Here is a 26,940-nt window from a genome sequence, read left to right on the forward strand (position 1 = left end):
ACTGCAAATTTTTTGTTTCAAATTTACAGTAACTGATGGATGAAGTATAATTATTCTTATTGTTTATTGTATTCATTTAGCATGCATTAATTGATGGATTAATTAATCGCATTAGGCAACAGTTTGTAAATGAGTTCATCATTCTAACATCTTGCCAGTATTTACATGGAATCATTGAAAGGACCAGCCCTGGAAGGAAACTACTTAAAAATAAAAAAGCGAATCAGATATGTGACATTTTCCTCATACAGCCAGGATCAAGAAATAGCATGTTGACTTTACTTCTGTGTATTTTATTTGAAGACATATTTCTTAATATGTTTATGTGGATTCCAACCACAAAGGCTGTTAGGCCATAGTACATTTAGTATTAGTAGAATGAGTGGGCTAAAGGGTCGGACAGTCCAAAATCCTTGTCTAAAGCCCAAATATGGAACTTTTTTTTTTCCCCGAAAAAATTTTACCAGGCAAAACATCCATGTCCATAATAAGATTAGAGCATACACAGCCTACTAGTTGGAGAGCGGATCTAACCACTCAGCCAACTGCATCAGTAAGTACCTATAGGATATATTGTTGAATATGCATTCAAATATTCTTGTTAACTTGTATTACAAAATGCATAAAAGTCTGAACAAAATTTTCAAGCCTTGATGAATCACATGGTGGGGAACAGTGTTTTGTCCAACATGTCAGGAAGTGACGTTCTGGCCTTTCAGGATGATCTGTTAATATCTTTTGCAGCCTTTGATTCTCATTTTAAGCATTTATAAAACAAGTCACATGTAGATTATACCATACAAAACCCAAAACTGAAAACATTAAACTACAATTTCTTTCTAGAGGATGTTGAGCATACCAAAGATAAAATCTCAGTACACCAATTTTCTTTACTGTCCCCAAGACAGACAGCTCAGAAGGTTTGTTGGTATCCTCAACTTTTATTGAAAACTCATTCCAAATCATTTCACTATATCTGAATCTTTTATGCAATCTGACAAAATTAGTAAAATTCTCCTAGGAACTAAAGAACTGAGACCATTTGATTCTTGAAAGCAGATTATATAAATCCACAAGTTCTACTTTATACAAGGTTCAATGAATGATTTTTTTTCATTAGTGCAGCTGCATCTCAAAATAGCACTGATGCAATTGTGGAACAGAAGGATAAATAAAACCCACTAGCTTTTCAGCTTTCCCAAGCAAGATAGATGAGTAATGCAATTTGGAAATGAACTATTTGGCATTAAAAAAAGGAAATACTAGGGAAATTAGATAACCTTTAAGAAACCTGAGGAACTCATATGATCATGACGTTTAGTTGAATTAACTATACATCCATCAGATTTTTAGTAGCATTAAGATTAAAAGCCAGTTATTCAGTGGGCCTTAGAAGCTTCAGAGTTTAATATTAAAGCATATTACATTCCAGGAGAAAAAAATATAACAGCATAATACCTCTCTTGATCATCCTAAGAGAGTGAAAAAGATAGAATGCCTATGAGAAAGAACATCATGTTAGATCCTGAATGAAGGAATCTTGCAAAGAAATCATTCATTCATTCAGAATCTAACATACTAAACTACACAGACAAAGAGAAATACCTGCACATCTGCTGAAATTAAAGTGAAACTTCTTCACATATGTATAAAACTGCATTAATTTTATGTACCATGTATTTAATCTATTGAGATCAAATTAGAGAATGTCTTAAAAGAGGAATAATTTAACTTATTTTAAGCCTCACTTAAGCTGTATAGAATGATTGTGAGTCACCAGATAGATATTAAGTAACAATTCATAGAAGGTATACAACTACACATGTCCAGCATAACACCGGCAGCAGTAGCTTACGCGGAATGTACGTCGACGCGAATTCCATGAATACAAGAGTATAACAGCAAAGGGGAGAGCAAGGGATGAACCCAAGGGGAGAAAAGACATAGGTCTTGTGCAAAGGGGACTCCACAAAAAGGGGACACTCGAACGAAAAATATTATTATTATTATTATTATTATTATTATTATTACGGGCAACTCCAGGGAGTCATTAGACTCATCGAGGGAGGCCCCAAATCATATTCATCACAACTATTTGACATTCATACAGTATCTATCATACCTCGCCTTAAACTCATTCACTGTCACAGCATCCACCACAGACTCAGGGAGCGCATTCCACTCATTCACTACTCTAAAAGTAAAGAACCCAGCTCTAACACCTTTACTAACCACACTTTTGCCCAGCTTCCATGGATGTCCCCTAGTCCTCCCACAACCAGCCCTGTTCTCAAAAATATCTTCTGAATTAATTTTATAGAAACCCTTCAGTAATTTGAATGTCTCAATCATATCTCCCCTCCTCCGCCTATCAACCAATTTTTGCAACCCACAAATCCTCAACCTGTTCTCATACGGTTCATTCCACAGACCTGCTATCATCTTGGTCACTTGCCTCTGGATCCTCTCCACCTCCTCCCCATCAAGAAGAAACCTAGGTGACCAAATCTGAGCACAGTAGTCTAGATAGGGTCTTATCAAGGCTCGATACAGAGGAACAATAACCTGCTTGTCTCTGCTTGTCAACGTATTCTTCAGCAACCAAGTGATTTGATGAGCTGTTTTGGTCACTTTTGCAATGTATCCCCTAAATTTCAATTCCTTATCTACCAACAATCCTAAATCTCGTGCCTCATCAATTTCCTGGAGCAGGGTTCCACCAATGCAGTAAACTGCCGCCAATCTTTTCACCCCAAAATGCATAACCTTACATTTTGCCACATTAAACTGACATCCATTCTCCTTAGCCCAGACCTCCAATCTATCCAAATCATCCTGCAAAATTTTGACGTCATCTGCATTCACTATTGCCCTACCCAACTTCGCATCATCCGCAAACAAATGAACTGTTCCTCTCAGATCATTTCCTATATCATTTATGAACAAATTAAACAGCAGTGGTCCAAGAACAGATCCTTGTGGCACACCACTAGTCACAGGCCGTCTTGTGGACTCTACTCCCGAGTAAACTACTCTCTGATATCTCTCCGTCAACCACCCTCCTATCCATCTCACCAACCCTAGGTCCATTCCCATATGCTGCAATTTACTGATTAGAATTCCATGTGGAATCCTGTCAAAGGCCTTGGCAAGGTCCAGTAGAATCACCGTAAACCCATTACCCTTATCCAATTCAGCCGTCACTGTGTTATAATACATGAGCAAGTTACTGAGGCATGACCTACCCTTCACAAAACCATGCTGTCCACGATACAGTATCCCATTTTCTTCTATCCAATCTTGTATTTTCTTCATGACTATTTTCTCTAAGACCTTGACAATGATTCCTGATATGCTAATCGGTCGGTAATTTACAACAGCAGTCTTGGAACCACCTTTATGCAGTGGAACTATTTTCCCCTCTTTCCACCCGCTCGGGACTAACCCAGACCCGAGACTCAAATTAAACAAAATAGTCAAGGGTACTGACAATTCTTTAGCTGCTTCTCGTACAACACGAGCTGGTATACCATCCAATCCCACAGATGTATTGACATTGAGGTTATGCAATAGACTACTCACCTCCACTTCATTAACTACAATTCCCGTATAATCTACTGGTTTATTTGTTTCTGCAATGTCACCACCTGGATGATATACTTTTGCAAAGTGCTCACTCAGTAACTCAACTATCTCAACTGATTCAGTTACCTCCCTACCATTGGCATTCTTTAAAATCAATCTGCCATGTACATTTTTCCTTTTACTTGCTACATATCTAAAAAACTGTTTAGGATTCTCTTTAGCCTGCATGGCCAATGTTCTTTCGTAATCCTTTTTTGCTTTTCTTACCACACTCGTCACCCTTCTGGCCTGCGCTTTATACCGTTCATGTGCCTGCAGGTCACCCTTCTCCTTAAATTCCCTCCATAGTTGTTTCTTTTTTTGCAACTCAAGCTTAATGGTGTTATTCATCCATTTAACCCCTACTTGATTTATTATTCGGACTCTAGGTATACAGTCAGCCATTGCTTCATGCAAGCACTTCTTAACTACCTCCCATGCACTATCAACTTCTAGTCCTTGCAGTTGTACATGCCATGGCACTGAACCAATCAAACTCCTAAGCTTGTCATACTTTCCAGCCCGATAATTCCACATGTACCCTGTCTTAACTGAAAATTCTACACCTTTAGCCACCTCCCAAGTTAAGACCCTATGATCACTCTCACCAATTGGTGGCAATGTGGTCATATTTGTTACAGACAAATCCTGAGATGTAATTACTAGGTCAAGCACTCTCTGACCCCTAGTATTTTCCACTACATGCTGTCGCAGATAGTTATCCCTTAATAACCGCATAAAATCCAGTTCCTTCCTCCCGTGTGTCCTCTCCTCACTCCAATCAATGCGACCATAGTTGAAATCTCCCATAATAATTATCCTCCTTCCACCCATTTCTTCTATTTGCTTGTGCATACTGTCACCACCATCTTTTACATCACCTGGTCTATAGCAGCACCCAATTGTATATTTAGTTCTGCTAGCCACAATCTTACACCAAATGGCCTCAAATGTGCTCTTTTCTCTATCCTGCAATTCAACTTCTATTCTCCTTGGCTGGAGCTCATCAGCTATCATCAACAATACTCCTCCCCCCATTTTATTCTCTCTGTCATTCCTGAACACACTATACCCATCACATTCAATCCCACTAGTTATATCATCTACAGTCAGCCATGTTTCACTAATACCTATAACCTGTGGTCTGGAAGTGCCAACCATGGCCAAAAACTCTTCCTTCTTGTTCCTAATACTCCTAGTATTAGTGTACATGAATTTAAGACCTCCATTAGCCCCAACCCTACCTTGATGCCTTATATTAACTATCCCACTCAGATTTGTTGTCCTTATTTGCTCTGGCATATTTATATTCATTCTTACATTCAACTGCCTCCATAAGGACTGTATCTCTACTCCCCCCCCCCCCCCTAACAAATCTAGTTTCCCTGAATTTGCACATCCACTACATTCAGCAACACTTTCTCAAGTCTTCTTACACCATAACCATTCAAATGCAAGCCATCCATCTTATATAGATCCTTTCGCCCATCAAACTCACTCCACACATCCACAAATTCCACACCACTCGTCATACATAACCCACGCATAAAGTCATTTGCAATTATAGCCCTCCTTTTAAACATTTCACTTGCATACCGTGGCAAAAGACTAATCATTCTAACTCTCTCACTCTTTTCTTTTGCTACCTCAAACAATTCATTCAGGTCTTCTATCATTTCCATTTTATCTCCTTTCAAATCATTCGTACCTGCCACAACAATCATTTCTCTCACCCTTTCCTTTTGCTCTCTAATAGACGCAGTTACGTCCTTTATGGTCGCACCAGGTTGGTACGATTTTGTCAAATCTTCTACTAACACACCTCGTACTAACGAGTCTCCATACAGCACTCTATCCTTCATTTTGTTCATGTTCACATTCATACGTCTGTTTTTCCTGTCATACCTTTTATTATTGGTTGGTTCATTCAGTCTACTTTTGTTCATGCACTCTAGCTGCTGTTTTGCTCTTTCTATCGCACTATTCAACAACGCGATCTCACTCAATGCATCTATCTCATCTTTTTTGTTCTCTGAGAAACCATTTATACTATCATTCACACTTTCTACATTCACACTCTCACAATTTTCATGTACAACCTTGCCGTTTCTTGTCATATCCCTATTTCCTTCATTCTGAAGGTTGACAAAAATATCACACTCACGATCCGAAATACACTTCAATTCCGCATTCTCCCTACATTTTCTACATGCATTCAATCCTTTATTATCATCTAACCACACTCCGACCGCACTCCGCAAAGCGTACATTTCACAGCTATATAAGGGAATGAGCCCCGTATCGGCTCTCTCGTCTTATCGTTTTCCTGGTTCGTGGTTCGAGTAAGGGGGGATGAAGCAACAGTGCTACGATGTTGGATGGGGAGTTTTCCTGAGTATGCTGTAGGATTCCACACAGAGCTGAAGGTGAAATTTCCAGCCTAGCAGAATCAAGCCCTCGCAGAGAAGTCCCATCGAGAGGAATAGAGATGTTTCCTGAGACGCAAAAATCAAGTCCATGATCGGCAGTAATTATGAAGATCGCGTAGTCCTATGTTGGCGTAAGGACAGCCAATAAACAAGAGGTAACCAGACGTATAAGTGGTGCTGAAAGATGTCTGGAAAAAGTTCGGTAAAGTAGAATTACTCTATTATGTGTTTAGAATTCCTTAGAAGAGAGAAAATTATTTGTGAATGTAAATTATGAACATTATTCTAAAGAACTTTGTGGACAGACCCTAATTAGATAGTTAAACCCCTTTTTTGGAATAAGAAGGATTGTTTGGAAGAAATCTTTTGTGTTGTATGTGATTGAATTAACATAATGAGATTAGGATTGTAGATTTATAGCAACTGAATAACATTAGAATGTTTGTCATGTCATCTTATGAATAGCTTGCAGAAGGGAATTTTAGCTTAACATACCATTTGCAATCTATCCCATTTTCCAGTTACTGTGTTTTACATGCTTTATAACCTTTGATTTAATTTAGAGAGTGTTAATCTCTTAACTCGGGTTTCCTTATTTAGCATTGAAACAAAAATTGAATGTATGAATTTCTATAGTGTATTTTGCTTTGATATTCCAATAAACATGTTTTATTTACTTAACCTGAGTCATGCCTGACTACAATTCCGATTTACCACTTATAAAAATAGAACCTATTTTGGCGGGAAGGAATTAGAATGTGTATATAATTATAGATTTAGGTCACGACTGCAGTCTGAATCTATACAGCCGTGTTAAAGTAAGATATTGTGCAAGAACGTCTCAGAATCTAGTATTGTCTCCCTGAGTAAGGATTTTTTCTGCTATAGGATACTGGCTGGTACAGCATAATATAAATTTGCCAGTATCCGAAACAATCCTAGATGTAAGTATATTAGGCCTGATATCTGACGAAGTAAAAATAGCAATTGAAAGAGAGAAAGGGAAGATATAAATCAATAAAATATAGAGAAAGCAACGACATAACAACTACTACGTATGAATCAAAATGGATCAAAATCATACAAATCCTATTTCTATTTCATTTCACACCATGCCGGCCTTGTTGGCTGAGTGGTTAGCGTATCCGCTCTCCAGCAAAAAGGATGTGGTTCACCCATAAAGGGGATAGACATAAATGATCGGATCTGTTTAAGTTAGGAGAGTGAAGTAAAGTTTCACATGTTTTTTTATAAAGACGTTCCATGAGGAACCGACTTTTGTGAAGGACTCTTGTCTTTTTCCAATGAACTCTATGTCTAGTGATGATGGCATGTTCTGCAAGTCCAGACTGTTCAGGTTCAAGGTATTGAATATAAGACTGGTGTTTTTCTAGCTGAATAGAGGCAGATCTTCCTGTTTGTCCGAAATAAGATAATCCACAAGAGCAAGGAATCTGGTAGATACCTGGATAATTAAGATGTGGAAGCTTGTCCTTAGGAGAAGTGAGAAAGGTGGAGATTTTTCTGAATGGTCTCTTTTAAATGATCAGCTACACGAAGCTAGCCCTTTTAAATAGAGAAATTATGGACATCAAGAATGCTCTAGAATCTGTTTTAATTGCTGAAACGTTTAACACTATATTGCGCATATCTTCAGATTCTTACCTAAAGGTATCTAATGATTCTCGTGATAAGTTAAAACGCAAGTTTGAATCACTGGTCAGCCTACCTAGATCCTGTAATAATGTTAGTGATACAGATAAAGTAGTTATCAATGTTTCCGGAAATCCACTAACAGACGGTGAATATTTTGTTTTATCAAAAGGACATGATTTCGCTGTTGCGCCGATTAAGGTGTCCCCGATGGATTTTTTTTTTTTCATAACATAGACAGAGGTATTTGATCCTTATCCCAAAAAACAGCTAACAGGTTATGTTCTGAATGTGCAAAAATTCTTTTTAATGCCAACCCTCAACGTCCTAATCTTTCTTACTCTGAATTTAAAGCATTGAAATCACTTAAGAATAACAATAATTTAATTATTACAAAAGCTGACAAAGGGAAGGCTGTAGTTATTCAAGATAGGAAGGCATATGAGAGAAAAATATCTCTATTACTCCGTGACTATTCAACTTATAGGCCTCTTACACCGGATTCTACCGGGAGTCAATTGAAGAAGCTTAATTCTCTTATAGATAATGTATCTACATGGAATGAAGATCAAAAGAAAAAACTAAAAACCTTCTTCGGTCATCCACCTAGATTGTATGGTCTTCCTAAAGTTCATAAACCAGGCATTCCGTTGAGGCCAGTTGTAGATTGTATAGGTTGTCCCACTTACAAAATTTCAAATTTTTTTTATCAAATTTACTCACTTCTTCAACTAGAAGAACAGATACTTATATAAAAAATACTTTGGATTTCAAAAATAAAATTTCAGATCTTCATTTGGACGTTTCGGATATCATGATCAGTTTAGATGTTGTTTATTTATTTAAAAATGTTCCTTTATCTGAAAGCATTGAATTACTGCAATAGGAATTTCCTTCAGACATTGTAAAATTATTTGATTTTGTAATACGTTCTGGTTATTTCTCCTTTAAAAATAAGTTGTATCAACAAATTGAAGGAACAGCAATGGGCAATCCTTTTTCTCCTGCTATCTCCAATTTCTTTATGAAACATTTTGAACAACGTATCTTTGACAACATTTCTCCCAGACCTACTCATCGGTTCAGATATGTCTATGACATTTTTGCTATATGGAATGGCTCTTCTGACAAACTTCAACAGTTTCTCACTAAGTTAAACGTACTTCATCCAAGGATCCAGTTTACCCTAGAAGTAGAATCAAATAAGCAGTTAGCCTTTTTAGAACTTTTAATTCTTCACCAACCAGATGGTAACTTACATTTCTCAGTCTATAGGAAGAAGATTCATACAGGCTATTATATCCATGCTGAATCTCATCACTATCTCAGTCAAAAGGCAAGAACTATTAAAACACTGGTTCATCGGGCCCACTCCTTTTGTTCTTCAGACGATCTATTACAGAAAGAAATGCAATATATTAATTCTTCCTTTCAATCTAATGGATATAAGAATTCCTTCATCAAAAGAGCTTTGAGCAGTTTTAATATATCTTCCTCTTCAAATACAGAAGAAATAACGCTCATTCCTATCCCTTATATACAAGCCATTATTGAACGTTTAGCAAAAGTTTTAAAACCACTGAATATTTTTGTTGCCTTTCGACCTTTCACCTTTCACCAATCTTCACCTTTCTCACTTCTCCTAAAGACAAGCTTCCACATATTAATTATTCAGGTTTCTACCAGATTCCTTGCTCTTGTGGATTATCTTATTTCGGACAAACAAGAAGATCTGCTCTATTCAGCTAGAAGAACACCAGTCTTATATTCAATACCTTGAACATGAACAGTCTGGACTTGCAGAAAATGCCATCATCATTAGACATAGAGTTCATTGGAAAAAGACAAGAGTCCTTCACAAAAGTCAGTTCCTCATGGAACGTCTTTATAAAGAAACATGTGAAACTTTACTTCACTCTCATAACTTAAACAGATCCGATGGTTTATGTCTATCCTCTTTATGGGAAAAAAAGTACTTTATAAATCAGCTAATCTTTCCTAACTTTTTATTGTATATATAATTTTTTTTTTGTTAGGAAATTTATTGACCTTTTTAGTATCTTATACTAGCTACTTAGGTGGTGCTTTTTGGAATTGTCAGTTATTGTTCAATTAGCTTTATAAATGTACTGAAGATGCCTGTGACACACAGGTGAAAATTATACTATTAATAATCTTTTTACGTGAGTTTTCCGTTATTAATTTTGTATTTATATGTCTGCTCACGGTATTCCATTATTAAAACTGATTTCCTTAATCTTTAATGGCAGATATGCTTTATAAAAAATGTTACAGAGAATAAAGGAAAAATACTATTGAGAAAGCTTAGCAATAATGTGAAAAATATGGTTAAATCTTGCAATTTTAGAGGGGAAACTACTGCAGGCTTGTTTCGTGTTAGGTCTTTTTGCCATCTTTCTACAGATCATATGGGTCCATTACCACAAACAGAAAATGGAATAGAGTTAATAAGATTTTCCTTGTAATTTATAAAATACCACATATACATATATAGTATCCAAAGAGATTTATCATCATTCATATTGACAGAAAATTAAAATAAAGTATTACTTCAGTAAATCAACTGTTGTCCTCTATTTATAGTGATTCCCATGGCTCTCTCTTTCTCAGTGAAAGGAGAGAATTCTGAAAATATAGAAATAGTGACATTTCATCATGAAATAAAATTATGAATGGCTTCAAGAGTATATTTGCTTGAAGTAATTTTCCTTCAATTTGTTCATCCCCTTTAATATCCCAACATCAGCACATTAATATAAGGACACTGTTTTGAGATGTGATTAATAAAACTAAAGCAAATGATTCAAACATTTCTCATGATTTTTGCAGCAAAAAGAACTGTATTTAGTAAATATATGGTTTAGATCACCCGTCAAGAGCTCTAAAAGTTGTGACATTTGCAAATAAAAATGTGGCTAAAATTACATATTTTAATAGCTAAAAGAAGAGCATGTGTATTTCTTGAATATGTATTCAAATAAAATACATGATTTTGATAATCAAAAGATAAACCAAAAACTTCATTTTCGCAACGTTAAATAGATAGAAATCCGAGATATTAAAGACCCATGCTTATTTCATAGCTGAAGAAAAAAATAAACACTTTTAAAGTTTTGAAAACTGATAAGAGAGCTTATGAGAATACAATCCTCAACAGTGAAGTTGTCTTAGCTTACAATACTTAAAAGAGATGAATACTATCCAAGCATCTATATAGTCATCTCTTATTGGTACTTTTAATAGTATTCTATTCTCATAAGTTCTTTTGTCAATTTTAAAAAGTTTCAAAACGTCTATTTTTTGGCTATGAAATAAGGATGGATCTTTAATATCCCCTACTTCTATCTATGAAACATCATCAAAAACAAAGTCTTTGGCTCTTCTTTTAATTATTACAATTATGCGCCAACATAAGTTCGCTACATTGCTTAGAAAGAAGTCATGGACTTCTTTCTAAGCAATGGACAAGGCGCATAATGCCATGTAATGAGTTACAATTTATACCAGCTATAAATTGAAAGAATATCATATGCCCAAGCGCAACTGTGTCTGGGTAAAATATCTGTGAGAAGGGAACTGATGGAGTTTGAAAGAGGCGTGGTAGGATGCCATGTTGCAGGCCTATCTGTTCAGCAAATTCTTGACATACTGGGCCATCCCATTTCAATAATCTGTAATAGCATACTAAGATGGAAGCATAGTGATTCAATTGCAAGTGCAACCTTCAGTGGACTATCCACCAGACTCACCAAACATGACTATAGGTTACAATTAAGGATAACATGTGAAACCGCCATTCGTTGAATGTGGAGTTCTGAACATTGATTGGAACACAAATCTGCACAAAAACATTCAGAATCGAGGCTCACAACATGTATTTCCATGGTAGGCCTGCAATGTGAAAGTCCCACATTACCAGAATCAACATGCAACAGCGTCATCTTCAGTGGTGCAAAGAGTGTGTGCAGTGGGATGTGGAAGCTTGGAAAGCTGTGTTATGGAGTGATGAATAATGCTAAACCTCTACCAAGGAGATGTGTGTGGAGGATATCCAGTAAACGTCTCTTACCAGAGTGCATAACCATAACTAAGAAATTTGGAAGTGTTGATGTGATGGTATGGTCCTATTTCTCCTGGTTTGGCCTTGGACCATGTTGCTACAAACACTGAGCTCCACACAGTATCTGAACATTCTGGACAATGCAATGCTTCCTTCCTTGTGGGATTTCTATGGAAATGACCATCGTCTCTTTCAGCAAGACAATACACCGTGGCATAAGGCTGCTGCAATTGCATAGTTTGTGGACATATCACCACACTTGACTGACCTCAACAGAGCTCTGATCTCAACCCTGCTGAACATCTGTAGAAGAATTGGTCCAAAATTCAAATTGATAGCTATTACACACTAGTGGAAAGTATACCCTGCAGTCAACACAGCGAAAGGAGGGCCTACTATCTTATTAAGGTGGGTACCATGGCTGTTTGTAAACTGCTCAATGTTAGGATCTTGTCCCCAAGCTTAGCAAATCCTGCTTCAATGAGACAAAAGGCTTCAGCTAATTCTTTTGTCGTAACCTTTCTTGGCTCTGGATGTACTCATTTTTCATGTTCTTTTGTTTCTATCAGCTGCTACTCTATCTCCATTTCGTTAATTCTTGTGAATGGGACTCTAGTAAGTTAATGACATCATTTTCATTGATGTCCAATTGCAGTGCATTTCAACTATCCACCACAGCTTTTCTGGCTTCGGCGATGTCATCTTCTGTAAAGCCATGAAAATCATCAAAGAATTGAGGGCACAGTTTATTCCATACCCCTTTAATTGTTGATTGCTTCACCTCCTCCCAAGAATCAGCGATGTTTTTGATGGCATCATGAATGTTATAATTATTCCAGAACTCATCATCTTCCATAGCCCTGACTGTTTGTGAGAATGTACATCGCAAGTAATAAACCTTATATGCAGAAATGACTCCCTGGTCTATTAGTAATGATGATTAGATTTTAGTAACGATGTAGTGTTGGGTGGTAAAAATATGACTTTTGCAACCCTTTTAAGGTGAAGGTCATCTAAAGATGTCAGATGTCCAGCACAAGCAAAATTTTAAAGAGAATTTTCTTTTCTGAACAATAACATTTCACAGCAGGAATAAAACAGTTCAAGAACTAATCTTCAAACATGGTAAGTGTGACCCAGGCCCTTAAATTTGACTTCCAAATAATGGGAAGAGCTGATTTAATAATGTGGTGAAGTGTGGGTTTGTTTACATGCATGAAAGAAACTAATTCCCGAATTATTAATTTAATTATTAATTATCCTTATGGGAGCCTTGAGAGACTATTTGTAAGTACGGAACACCGTAAGTCAGTTTGTCTGTAACCCGAGGATTGCCTGTATTTGTATGATGCAGCATGTACTGATTTTTTTTATTTTATTTTAGAATTGGAAAAAATCTTAATGCATTGCATTCCAAAATGGAGAAGGTGCAGCCTTTACAGCCCTAATTAATGCTTTTGAGATCAGTAGGCAGCTAATTTCCACACTTCATTCATCAATGACACAGCAGGAATAAAACAGTTCAAGAACCAATTCACAGCAGGAATAAAGCTATCAGTGAACTGGCTTTCAGGGTTATGTCAGTTAAGTGCAACTATCTTGTGCTTCTAAATCTTAATATGTTGAAATAATATGAGTTCAGTGGTTGATATTTTGACCTGCAGGGTTAGTCATCTGCATTTCTGGGAGAGTAAAACTTGACATACCAGTGTCAAAGATCAACTAATTCGAGATCCAGCCAAAGAAAGGTCTAGACAAAAATTCCTTTTGTTAGTCACTAGATCTATGTAATGGTCTTTATTCAGGCAATCTAACGATACAGAAACAAATGCCATTTCAACAGGGCTGCACGTGAAAAGTAACTGAAATAGAAGAAACTGAGTATCTGTGCTTGTGTTAATATACCTGTAATGTGCTTTGTCCATAATGCATGACTTCACATTTAGGGGCATTAAACTGACACTCATTAACATTTGCCCATGGAATCAGTATGATTAAGTTAGCATTAGGATTTTGGATATTCCTAATCATTTGTCTCAATGTAGCAACATAAGCAGACGACTGAATGTCACCCTCTGCCCCATTCCATTATCATTAATATACCAATTAAACAACAATGACTCAAGTACAGAATCTGTGGAACATTAGTCACCTTTCTTCTCTTAGATCAAGCACATCTACATCATTTTCTGATACCTGTCAGCCAGCCACTCCCAAGTTTATTTTTCATGCCTGTCCCTCTGAGTATGGATGATAATCTCTCATGCTAAATCATATCCAGTGGCATGGTAAAAATCAGGCATATCACACTATACACACTACTGATGGCAGAACACTATATCATGTTCTGCCACCACTCTATTAGAAAATATGAGGAGATTGCTAATGAAAGATCTACCCTTGAAAAAAAAAAAAAAAAAAAAAAAAAAAAAAGTAAGTCTTGCTAACATAAAGGTAAATTTTGTGGAAGACTGTGCTAACACTCTTGACAAAACAATACAGATATTTCTATAGATGCATCCTTTCACTGATTTCAACCAATTATTCAGACTGCCTTATATATTTCTAAAAAAATAAGTAATATCTCATAAAAAAAAAAAATGTTTCAATGTAATTTGAATGCATTCAAACAGCTACTTGGCTGATGTAAATTGTTTGACTGAAATGTAATTTTTCCCTCTGCTATTCAAATACCACTAATAGATACTATATCGGCAACAAAGTGTAAACTTTTTAAACTATATCCAAATTGATGCTTTCTCAGAACTTGCTGTATGATTTTTTTTTTAATGAATTATACAGTCATGTCATAATTCAGTTTAAGCATTTATGATTTATAATTCAATGATAAATATGTAACTTTTGTTTGTGGTCACATAAAATTATAATCAGAGAAATAATATTCTCCATAAGCTGTTTCAATAAGAGCACAAAAGAAAATGATAAATTTCCTACCTAAGAATTGAAGGTATCCATACAATAAACTAAGCACAAACAATATTTCTTTGTCAGCTGTAAAATGAAAACTAAATTCAGTTTGTTAGTAACAATAAAATAAAATGTCAGCATACCAAATTACTATTGCTAATTCATGCAATAAATGAACTTACTGTTAAATACCAAATACTAAATCATGAAGCACATCATCTACAACAAATAAAACCTTCTAAATCCATAACTAAAAAAATTAATCAGTTTTTTTTCTATTCATGAAATCCTCCTAACCATAGTTCCAGTTACTCTGGAACTATGGTTAGGAGGATTTTATTGCAATTTGGTACTGAAAAATCCATGCAAAAAAAAAAAAAAAAAAAAAAAAAAAAAATATATATATATATATATATATCAAGCAAATTAGCTTGACAATTTCTGTCAGATCATTTGCTGGGGTACAAAGGGGTTAGAATTATAGGCAATGCAATTAAGGCTAGTATATGTTAATTACATATTCAATCCTATTTGCTTGTTTCATTAAATGCTATTCTGAGGAGTTTATGAGATGAATAAACTTCCAAACAGGACTGATAAACTCACCTGTACATAACTGAAAAAAAACTTATGAGGGTTCATGTCATAGACAGGATTCAAACTCGAGTTTTTCCAAACAAAGGACGTTGTCAATGCTAACTAAACATTTGGACAAAATCTTCTTCTTCTGCAGCTTTTTCCACTTAAGAAGGGTCACTGTTTGTGGTGAGTCTCCTCCACAACCTCCTGTCTTGGGCTGTAGCCACATGCAAGTTCTTCATCCTCAAGTATTCCTGCACCAACTCCCTCCATCTCTCCTTTTGCCGTCCGTGCTTCCTCCTCCTCCCTGCACATCCATCTGCATGACCTCTCTTCCCACATACTCTTCCTTCCTCCTCATCACATGACCAAACCATCTCAACCTTGCCTTCTGTATAGTTGCTCCTAAGTTTTTAACTTTCACCGTTCCCCTTACATAGTCATTTCTCAGACGATCCTTAATGGTCACGCCTCACATCCACCTAAGCATCCTCCTCTCTGCTACCCACATCCTGCTGATATTACTTTTCCTCAGGGCCACAGTTTCCATAGCATATGTCATAGCTGGTCTCACTACTGTCCTGTAGATTTTGTCTTTTAGATTGATCAACACCCTCTTATCGCATAGCACTCCAGCCATCTCTCTCTCTTTCCAGTTCCTCCAGAGTCTTTGATCTGCCTCACATCTATGATGTCCTTTGATGCCTTATTTCTACATTTTGTCAATCGATAAATCTTTCTCTGTCCTTCCTTTGTTTCTAATTGATTATAAAGGCCTTGATATGCCATGGCCTTTGACTGTGCAACAACTCTCTTGGCTTCTCGCTTTTTCTCTCTGTCCTCTTCCACTCTTGACTCGACCCACTTCTGCTTTGCCTTCCTATTAGTCGTCACTACTTCTTGTATATTATTATTCCACCACCAACACTCCTTCTGCTCTCTAATCTTTCCGGATGTTTCACCAAGCACCTCAATTGCACAGCTTAGAATTACTTTCGAATATGTCTTCACCAGTCTTGTACACTGTCTAGTCCATCCAAAATCCTCTCTAACACCTTCTCCCTAAAACTGTTCCTCACACTCTCTTTTTTAAGCGAAACCACTTAATTTTCTTCCCCCCCCCATGGCTTCCAAAGTTTTTATCTTCAACTTTATTTTAAAGTTGTGCACAGCAGCCAGTGTTGCTGTGCCACTTGATCTGTTGGGATTACCTTACAATTTGTTACTGCTTTAAGATGTTTTCTTCTAGTCAAAATGTAGTCAATCTGTGAACTGTTGTTGCCACTTTTAAATGTTATCAAATGCACTTCCCTCTTACAGAAAAAGGAGGTTCACAATTGCCAGTTCAAATGCTACTGCAAAGTCCAAAATCCTCTCTCCTTCATGGTTCATAATTTCTACTCCATGGCCACCATGCACCCTTTCACAGTCCCTATTCTGTCTCCCTATGTGTCCGTTCAAGTCTCCTCTGACAATCACCTTCTCGTTTTCTTCCAGTTCCCTCATCTCTTCATTTAGCACATTCCAGAATTCATCTTTCTCTTCTGCTGTACAGCCAGCTTGTGGAGCCAACTGGTTGCCTTATACACATAGGACGACTCCTTGGAGTTGCGGGGAAAAATAATAATAATAACAATAATAAATTGTTTGTTTTTGGCATATTATTATTATTACATAACACCTACAGGGAGTCCAAAGACTCATCGAGAGAGAGTGTGCCAACAGCACCAAACGACTTATCCCCTTCCAACTACTAACCGTATTCAAACTTGCTTAACCTTTTGCGAGCCATTAGCAGCAGAGGTTCTACCAATCAGCCAACCTTTGCTGGCTATATTATTATTATTATTATTAAGTGGAACCTCCAGGGAGTCCAAAGACTCATCGAGAGAAGGCATCTACATCATTTGAGTGGTGGAGATCAACCAACTGCAACTACTGTCATCATCTACATTAATTTCCCACCATTTTGACTTTCATATTAAGGTCATCATCTGACACACACACACACACACACACACACACACACACACACACACACACACACACACACACACACACACACACCTATACAGCCAAACTACAGGGTGGCCATAAAATAACTTTCCCTCTTTGGAGGCATCTGTAGCTAAAACCAATAAACGGAATGGGATCAAATTTTATATTCAGATTTTTGAAGGTATGGGTAGATAATTTCTGAGAAAAAAAGATTTAGTACCAAAAGTCACCGATAAGGGAAATTTTGCCACTGGCGGAGCTGAAAGCAGTAAAATATTTGCAGTAAATGCTGGTAAAAAAGGATTATGAAAATTTTACTGTGCATACATGACAACAGCACCAATTCCACTTAAAAGGGGATTGGGAACGTTCAGGCAGTGCTCAATATGCATCCTACCTTACCTTATTCCATTTTTATCTGTCTATAATGTAATTAGCTTCTTGTTTTCGGCTCCGCCAGTGCCAAAATCTCCCCTATTTGTGACTTTTGGTACTAATTTTTTTTTTTTTTTTTTTTTTTTTTTTTTTTTTTTTTTTTTTTTTTGCGGAAATCATCTCCCCATGCCTTCAAAATTCTCAATATAAAATTTGGTCTCATTCCGTTTATTGGTTTTAGCTACAGATGCCTCCAAAGAGGGAAAGTCATTTTATGGCCACCCTGTACATCACAATTCAAACAGTATGCCAAAGTGCTATTAATTTGGTCAGCTTTCCACTGGCCTGACCTCTAGTGGGAAAACAAATTAAACCTACGTAAAAGCTAAATTTTATTTTACACAGAGAAGAAATTCATGTCAACCTTAAATACACCAATCATCATCAACCACAAATTCAATGTCCATAGGTGTCTGATACCATCTGATATGATTCTTCCATTTTGTGAAAGATGACTTGGTTTGTGTACAGAGTTTCTGCACCATTTAACAATATTATTGCCCCATTCTCTGTTTGGTCTTCCCCTCTTTTGTTCTTTCCTTCAATCATTCATTGGCGTTTTTAAATTCCTCCCACCATTCATTCTACATATATTGCCAAATAGACGTAGTTTACTTTTGATTATTTTCTGGATCAGGTTTTCTTTTGGTTGTAATCGACTATACATTTCCTCATTGTTCACTTCCTGGATCCAACTTATTCTCAAGATCTTTCTGTAGCACTTTCTCTCAAATATGCTAATATCCTCCTTTCAGATTCTCTCAGGAGTACCCAGGCCTCATATCCATAGAGCAGTGTTTCTCAAAGTGTGGTACGCGTACCCACGGGGGTACACAAAAGGTCGTTGGGGGGGGGGGGGGGGTAAGTGCCAATTTTTGGCTATGCATAATTAAAGGAGTCATTATATTATTTTTCAACAAACAGTGCAATTAGAGACAACTGGCATAAAATGACACTAACTAATGAATCACATCCCCTCTCCAACAGAAACTGCTGTATAACCAAGCAAAACCATATGTTGCCGGTGGAACATATAGTTTTGCTTGACACCCCCCCCCCCCCCGTCGTTAACGTGTTAAAACTAAGAAATATATAGTGAATGTAAGTTAAGGGGATAAAAATCCCTTATTGTTTTTCAGCCAGTAAGCGAAACTAAGATCGAAAACTACGATCTGTAACGTTTCATGCCGACGAACTGTCAGCGTATCCAAGCGTAAGTGACCACTTGGTAGTGCCACACCACGGCACTTACGCTTGGATACGCTGACAGTTCGTCGGCATGAAACGTTACAGATCGTAGTTTTCGATCTTAGTTTCGCTTACTGGCTGAAAAACAATAAGGGATTTTTATCCCCTTAACTTATATCAACCTCGCCAGAAAAAAAATAGCCGTTTTGGCTTTTCATCTTAGTTATATAGTGAATGTGTTTCAGATATTATGGAAATTGATTGAAGGGAATTAGCATTTCAACTCAACTGTTGAAATGCTAATCTGTCTTCGGTTCGTGCGATCTTTAGTTAATACCGCACCAATCACATGCAGTTCTTCGCTGCTCTACATATCTCAAGTCTTTGTAAATTACTGGTAATTTTTGCTTGAAATAATGGGAAAGAAGATGATGCTATTTGGGTAGATGACTTTGACGATGCACACAAAGAAACTGTTCTCGATGCTAAAAGTAGTGATAGCGAGTAGGAGCTTCTTGGTAATTCGCACCATTTTCAGTTTTTTTTCTGAAAACTTTAGTTTCCGAAAATTCCCGCACGTATCTCGCAACACGATTTTTTAACTTTAATTTTAGGAAAAAAAAGTTAGAGTTATATTCGAGTAAATTTTTTTTTAGCTTTCAAATTCTTACGTATGGATCATTGGTTAAAGATTGGATTTATAAAATCCCCAAAAGAGAACAATATAGCAAATACAAGTAGCTGTAAGCAACAAGAAAACGTCGATATTGTAAGTGGAGGTTTCTGTGGTTTAGAAGTTCACATGGTATATTCCGGTAATTGGACTACATTTTTAATAAGCTATATAAAACACAATGAATTAATAAAAGACTCGACAAGTTTCGTAAGTCATTTGACTTACATCTTCAGGGGTAACAGGTAACTTAAAGTTTAAAACACAAAGAAAAGAGAAATTATTAGTAATAGTTCATGCTATACAGTTGTAGCCCGCCTGACTATTCATAAAATTAAAAATCAGAATGCAGATTCAAAGCAGTGCTGAAATTTAAACAATGCTGGATGATGCCACGTTCTGTTGTTCACGTTCATAATGTCTGAGGTCTGACTGAGGTATATTTTTTATTAAAGCTGACCAAACTTGGTGGAGGATTAATCCTCGATTTTTATTGCATTGTGTTAGTATTTTAAGCATGTTTGCAGCTTTAAATTTCCCTATGTAACGTTGATATTGCATCTGGATCAAATGAAATTGATAAGAGTGTGTCGTCTGACATTTCTAGAGAACCAAAATTTAAAAATAAATCATATTTTTTGTTTATGTGAACATATAAATTCAAATAAAATAGATATTTAATTTTAATTAATATTTTAATGTATTTATTTTTAATTAATTAATTAGGGGGTACTTGGTAATAATGAAAATTTAAGAAGGGGTACACGGATATCTAAAGTTTGAGAAACACTGCCATAGAGCATGCTGCTGAAGATACAGGTTTCCACAATACACAGTTTAGCATGTATCATTATAGATTGGTTCTTCTATATTTTGTCCATGGCTTTTAAGATAGCTATTGTTCTGGCTATTCTAATTTCTGCCTCTTTTCTGGGGTCCATGCGAGATGTGGCATCCAAGATACATGAAGTTCCACATTTTCTAGTTGAAATCCTTCTATGGTAGCTTTCTTCAGTAACTCCTATTATCCAAATATCATTGTTTTAGTTTTTTTTTTTGAAATTGACATTTGGCCCATATCTTTTCCCTCCTGCGTATAGTGTTTGCAACACCCATCCCAGCCTTGCTGTGTCTTCTTCAATCAGGACGATGTCATTTGTAGATGAATAAACTACATCTGTAGTGGTAGTTTATTCTCATACCATTCATTGAAATGCCTCCACCTTCTTCTTTAATCTCATCTAGTGTTCTTCCCAGATATGTGATGAAGTGACTGGTGATATTGGGTCCCCTTGTCTTGTGCCTTGACTAGTGGAAAAACCAATCTCCTGTCACACCTGTTATCCTTACTGTTGCTTGTGCTTGGCTGTTTATATCAACAGGCAGATCAATTTATTGTCCACAGTAGGATTCCAAGCCTACCCATGTTATATTTTGATTAATATTATCAAAGGCGTTTTGGAAGTCCAATGAAACAGCAGTATATCTTTTTGTCCTCTCTTCAAGCTTTTTTCTGCTATTGGTCTTTGTGTGAGTATTTGTTGTACTGTACTTTGATCTTTTCAAAATCGGGCTTGCTCATCAGGAAGATGTGACTTTATATGATGCTTTAGGTGTTCTGTAAGTATTTTCATCAGAACTTTGCCAGATGATCATTAGTGCAATGGTTCTGTAATTGGTGCATTCTAAAGCACTACCTTTCTTATGAAGAACAACCAAGACTGATTTTTTCCACTCTACGGGCATACCCTGATCTCCATATTTCATTACACAGCTTATGAATTTCTTTTACAACCAATTCTGTCCCCATATTTTAGCATCTCACCTATTATGCTGCCATTTCCAAGACCGTTGTTGTTCTTGAGATGTTTTACAGCCATGCTCACATTGTCTTCCAAGATGTCATCTTCAAATATCTCTGCTGGTGGAGAGATTGCATTTAGTTCTTTGATTACTTCTGTTGCAGTATTATTTAGTTGATTTTTATACAGTTTGCTGCAATATATTGTCCATCTGTGTATGATTTTGGTCTTGTCCATCAGAACTTTATCATCTTCATCTTTGACTGCTACTGATCTTGTTTGCCACTTCCTATTGACATTTCTTATAAGTTTATAAACCTCTCTCTCTCTCTCTAGTTTTGTGTTCTCCATAGTACTGTTCAATATCTTTGCATCGGTCCTCCAGTCATTTGGCTTTATCAGATCTGGCTGCTTTCCATACTTCGTTACATTTTTGATGGTATAACTCATCTGCTACCTCTGAAATATCTCTTTTGAGTTTCAGGTCTCTTTTCTCGTATCAATTTCAGTATTTCCTGAGTTATCTATTTCTTGTTGATCTTCTCTCTTTCAGGTTACCTCCTCTGTTGCTTTTTTTTTTTTTTAGTACTGTAATCAGTCATTCTGCTCTTGTATTTATATTTTGTTTTTCACTTGTGGTATTAAGCTAAGTTTCCAGTACGTCCTGATATGCTGTTCATAACATGTCTTCATTTAGTCTTGAGATGGCTCTAGCTTTTTGGAACTTTCCTTTGTACTTGTTTCAGTTTTAGTCTTATATTTGTAATCACTAAGCTGTGGTCCGAATCAATATCAGCTGCTTGGAATGATCTGCACTGTTGAACTGATGTTCTCCATTTCTGGTCTATTAATATCAGGTCGATCATATTCCTGTGTCTGCCATCAAAGAAGCACCATGTCCATTTATGACAATCTTTTTGTTGGAATGTGGTGTTATAAATCATCAAGTCGTTGTCAGTGGAAATTCCAGAAGCATCTCTTCACGTTCATTTCCTTTTCTATATCCAAATTTTCCAATGACCTTTTCCCATCCTATGTCTGCAATCTTTGTATTCCAGTCTCTTTCAATGATAAGCAAATCCTGCTTTGGCACCCCATCAATTTCTAGTTGTAGATCTCTGTAAAATCTCTGAATGTCTTCATCTGCATTCTCTGCAGTGGAAGCATAAACTTGAATGGTCATGATATTAAATGGTTGGACATTGAATCTTGCAACCATTATCCTTTCACTAACTGGTTTGTATCCTATTGTTGCCTGTCAAGCCTTGTTACTTAGCAGGAAACCTACACCTGCTTCATACTTCATTTCGTTTCCTGACCAGAGAACTCTTCCACCATTTGTTTTTTCTCCTGATGGTGTCCATCTCATTTCTGAAATACCCAAGATGTTGCATCTGTATTTCTTCATTTCTGCTTGATGCAGCTGCAATTTTCCAGTTGCCCATAGTGTTCGGCCATTCCATACCTATTGATATTCAATCCTTTACAGGCTCGAGTTTGATTTCTTTGTCTTTGTTTTCAGTTGCTGATTTTCCAATCCAATCCTAACTGCCTGATTCAGGATGCAGACCTTGTTTGTATGGGTGATGTCCGAGCCAGCATTAGTCTTTTCTCTTTAGTGTCAGCACATCGACACTTATCTGACAAACCCCCAATCTTCCTTGAAGAGCTTAAGAGAGATGTAAGGAGCATGTCGGTTATGTTTAGGCTTAGGGTGGCCTAAGTTCGCCTTGATGCAGTACCATTATTGTACTTCTGTGGCATTTTATGGTTACTAGAGTTGTACACTAACCCAACAATATCCTGTTCGTATTGACTATTTCTATCGACTTCCTACCATACCAGCTTTGTTGATTCTGTTGTCTATTTCCATATTTAATTTACCATCTTCACTAAAAATCATGCCTAAGTAGCTGAAATGTTTTACTTGTTCCACAGATTCCCCATTCACAACACAGTTGACATTTTCAATGATTCTGCCTATTTTCATTGTCTGTGTCTTTTCATGCTCACCTTCATACCATATCTGTTACAACAGTTATTCAATTTAGTCAGAGAATCTTGCAGACTTGTAGCAGATTAATTTAGAAGTATAACATCAACCGCATAAAGCAAAGAGCTGACATTAACATCTCCAATTTTGATATCATGTTCAATACCACTTTCCTTAATAATGTGATTCATATAGATAATGAATAACAGAGGGGATAATGTACATCGTGGTCTCACACCAGATTTAACATTAAACCATCTTCCTATACTTCCTTCAATTCTAACTGCTGACTTACAACTCAAAATAAAGACTATGTATTGCTTGATATAATGCCCCATTGACACCATATAACTGTAGCGTATATTGAATAGCTTCTTTCTTGGCACCTTGTCATATGCCTTTTCCAAATCGACAAAACTTAAAAACAGATCTTTGTTATATTCCCATGCTTTCTCCACTATTTGTCGTAAAGTGAAGATCTGATCCTGACAGCCTCTATTTGGTCTGAATCCAGCTTGTTCTTCACCGAGCTTATCTTCCACAATTCTTCTCAACCGTTTCTCAAGTATACTTGCATAGATCTTGCCAGGAACACCCAGTAGGGAAATACCTCTGTAATTCTCACATTCAGTTTTATTTCCCTTTTTATATATGGGTACTATGAGAGCTCTACCCCAATCATCGAGAATTTGTCCCTCTGTCCAGGCTTTCTGAACTATGCAGTGCATCACTGTAAGACTCTTATACCACCATCCTTCAGCATTTCTGGTCGAATATCATCTACTCCTGCTTTCCACATTTTAAGCCTTTGATGGCTTTTTCTATTTCAAGTAGGGATATGTATGCCTGGTCAGTGTTTTTTACCACTGTGCTATCATCACTGCTTGTTTCATTTAACAGTTTTTCAAAGTAATTACTCCATACTTCAAGGATATCTTTTTCTCCCATTTTCATGTCACCTTTATCATCTTTAACTCCTTTTACAGCACTCTTTCCTCCATTCCAAAGCTTCTTCAACAACCTCCAGAATATTTTGCCACCTTCTTGATATTTATTTTCTATATTCTTGCCAAAGTCCTCCCATGACTTTTGTTTAGCTAGTTTTACACAGTGTTTAGCATTCTTGCATGTGTCTCTGTATTCTCTAAGAGCACAAGCTGACTTATTTGACAGAAACTTTTGATATGCTTTCTTCTTTTTCTTCACTGCCTCTTTAACTTCCTCCGTCCACCATGGAGTTCTAATTTTTCTATCCTTGCAGACTTCACCACATGCCTTTCTGGCTGAATCAATCAGGGTTTTTTCAAGGCTTGCCATTGAATCTCCAAGGTTTGATTCCTGTTCTCAAACTCTTTCATTTTTTCTTCAATAATCTTTGTGTATTTTAGTCTACAGTTCACATCTGAGAGCTGCTCAACTTTTATTCACTTTAAAACTTTCTTATATGTCATTCTTTTCGATATGAAATTCAATTTTATCCTGCTCAAGAGTAAATAGTGATCACTGCCAATTTCAAATCCTCTGTACACTCTGGTGTTCTGCACCAAGGAGAAAACATCACTATCAACAATAACATAGTCAATGAGACTTTTCTTATTCCTTGCCTCTTCTCTCCATGTGAATTTGTGCACATTTTTATGTTGGAACATGGTGTTAGTAATAACCAGTCCATGTCCTGAGCAGAAATTCAACAGGTATTTGCCATTATTATTAGCTTTGCCCTTTTCTCCAAATTTTCCCAAAACATTTTTGTATGTGTGACAATCACTTCCTACTCTGCTATTTAGATCCCCAACAAGGACCAACTTTTCTTTTTTCATTGTGTCAGTAGATTTCTCTAGAGCCTCAAAAAAATTCCTCCACTTCTACCTTAGTAGAACCTTCTGTGGGACCATAGGCACAAATAAGTCTCATTTTCCAGTTCCCCATTCTGATATTTGCCCAAATCACTCTACTTGACACTGCCTGCCATTCAAGAAGATTAACCTCGTATTTTGTGTTGAATACTATGGGTACTCCTTCTTTTCCTTGATTGTCATTGCTTGAATATAACATTTTGTATTTATTGCTCAGAAGGATCTCACCAGTAATCTTTTTTGTTTCAGTCATACCTATTATGTCGATCTGGTACTTATCTAATTCCTCAGCTAGCTCCATTTCTTTGCCATTCAGGCTTCTTATGTTGATAGTATCGATCTTTAACTCTAGTGATGTTGAGTTGGGGTGTGTTTTCAGATTTGTTTCAGTAGCTGACTTTTCGCTGTTCGCCCTGGTTCCCTGGCGAAAACAACGGGGGCCTTGTTTAACCAGGCGATGCCCCAGCTGGTATGAAATTTTGTCATGTTGTACCGTCATTTTTTATTTTGGTTTAACCAATAAGAATACAATTTGGTCGGCTAAATATCAAATTGCCAGCCCATCCTTGTTCATTCAGTATCCAAGAAGATACCCAACAGGGTGCACCACGAGAAGGTGAGAATTGGACATTAGGTCAGAAGCCCTGGTCGGTTCTCCGCATTCCTTTAAAGGTTATGTGGGGGTCTCCTCTCAGTTATACAGCTTTCACCCTTAAGCACCCCCCCCCTCATATACTCAAGTTTTTAAAAAGTTCATCACTTCAATATAGTTTTGTACATTCGTATTAGTTAAAAATTACTTCACAAAATGAAAGCATTGCTTCTGCACTATAGTGTTTTTCCTCTATGGGAAACAAAACAAATCTTTGGACATATCCTAACATGACATTTACAATAATTCTGAATGTTAGAATTTTAAGGTCTTCTGATCTCTTCACTTTGGTTTCGTATCCTCTTTCGTAAGCCATTTTTGGTTTCGGAAACCAGCTGAGTGATAATGTGTTTAGGCTAGCTGTCTCTTAATGAGTGGACAGTACTAGGTATTCTGTAAATATGTTTATACTTTCCCACATTTGTGGTTTCCATACTTGTATGACATACAACTATTTCATGTAAATACTTGTATGACAACAGTAAAGGCTCCATTACATGCCAGTAATGATTTCAGGGATGTAATCATATCAGGTCCATCCATCTATTCACTGGACATCAACAGATGCCATATGGTCACTCTGATGCTCAGTGATGTGCCACACCAGGCCTTGCTATGTGGTCGTTGTATGCTTTTCTGGAGGCTTCAACTATCTGAAGATCAGTCACTCCAGATACACCATTCATCTCAGTCATGGTCTACCCCTTTCTCCTTTTTCAGGAACTTTGCTGTTTTGAGAAGTCCTCCTTCCATCCTTTCAATGTGTCCAAAGCATTTCAACTTTCTTCTGTCAATATCCTTAAGGAGGAGCCTTAAAGCTCTACTAGTCCTTTCTAGCACGCATGCACGCACGCACACGCACACACACACGCACACACACACACACACACACACAAAGTCACTACTGGTGTGTCTCAGTAATTTGTTTTGGTGCCATTGTTGTTTAATTTGTAAGTGACACTGGAAAGGGCTCAAATGGTAATATTGTTTGCAGATGATGAAAGTAAGGCAAAGTTATGAGAAGTAGAGCAGATGTTGCAGCTCTGAAA

At 36.8% G+C, this 26,940-nt stretch overlaps 1 protein-coding gene across 6 annotated transcripts in view; it reads right to left on the minus strand.

The window, feature by feature from the left end:
• The window catches only part of Tti1 (Telo2 interacting protein 1), a 729,405-nt gene that overhangs the window by 441,693 nt on the left and 260,772 nt on the right, over window positions 1-26,940 (minus strand). For all 6 annotated transcript variants that reach the window (XM_090394772.1, XM_090394775.1, XM_090394771.1 and 3 more), the window contains one exon: window positions 14,743-14,799. In XM_090394772.1, coding sequence (XP_090250898.1) covers window positions 14,743-14,799 — 57 coding nt within the window. The remainder of the gene's footprint in view (window positions 1-14,742; window positions 14,800-26,940) is intronic.

The sequence above is a fragment of the Typopeltis vanoorti genome, chromosome 6, assembly GCF_054136105.1.
Source record: "Typopeltis vanoorti isolate ZY-2024b chromosome 6, IOZ_Tvanoo_1.0, whole genome shotgun sequence".
NCBI lineage: Eukaryota > Metazoa > Arthropoda > Arachnida > Uropygi > Thelyphonidae > Typopeltis > Typopeltis vanoorti.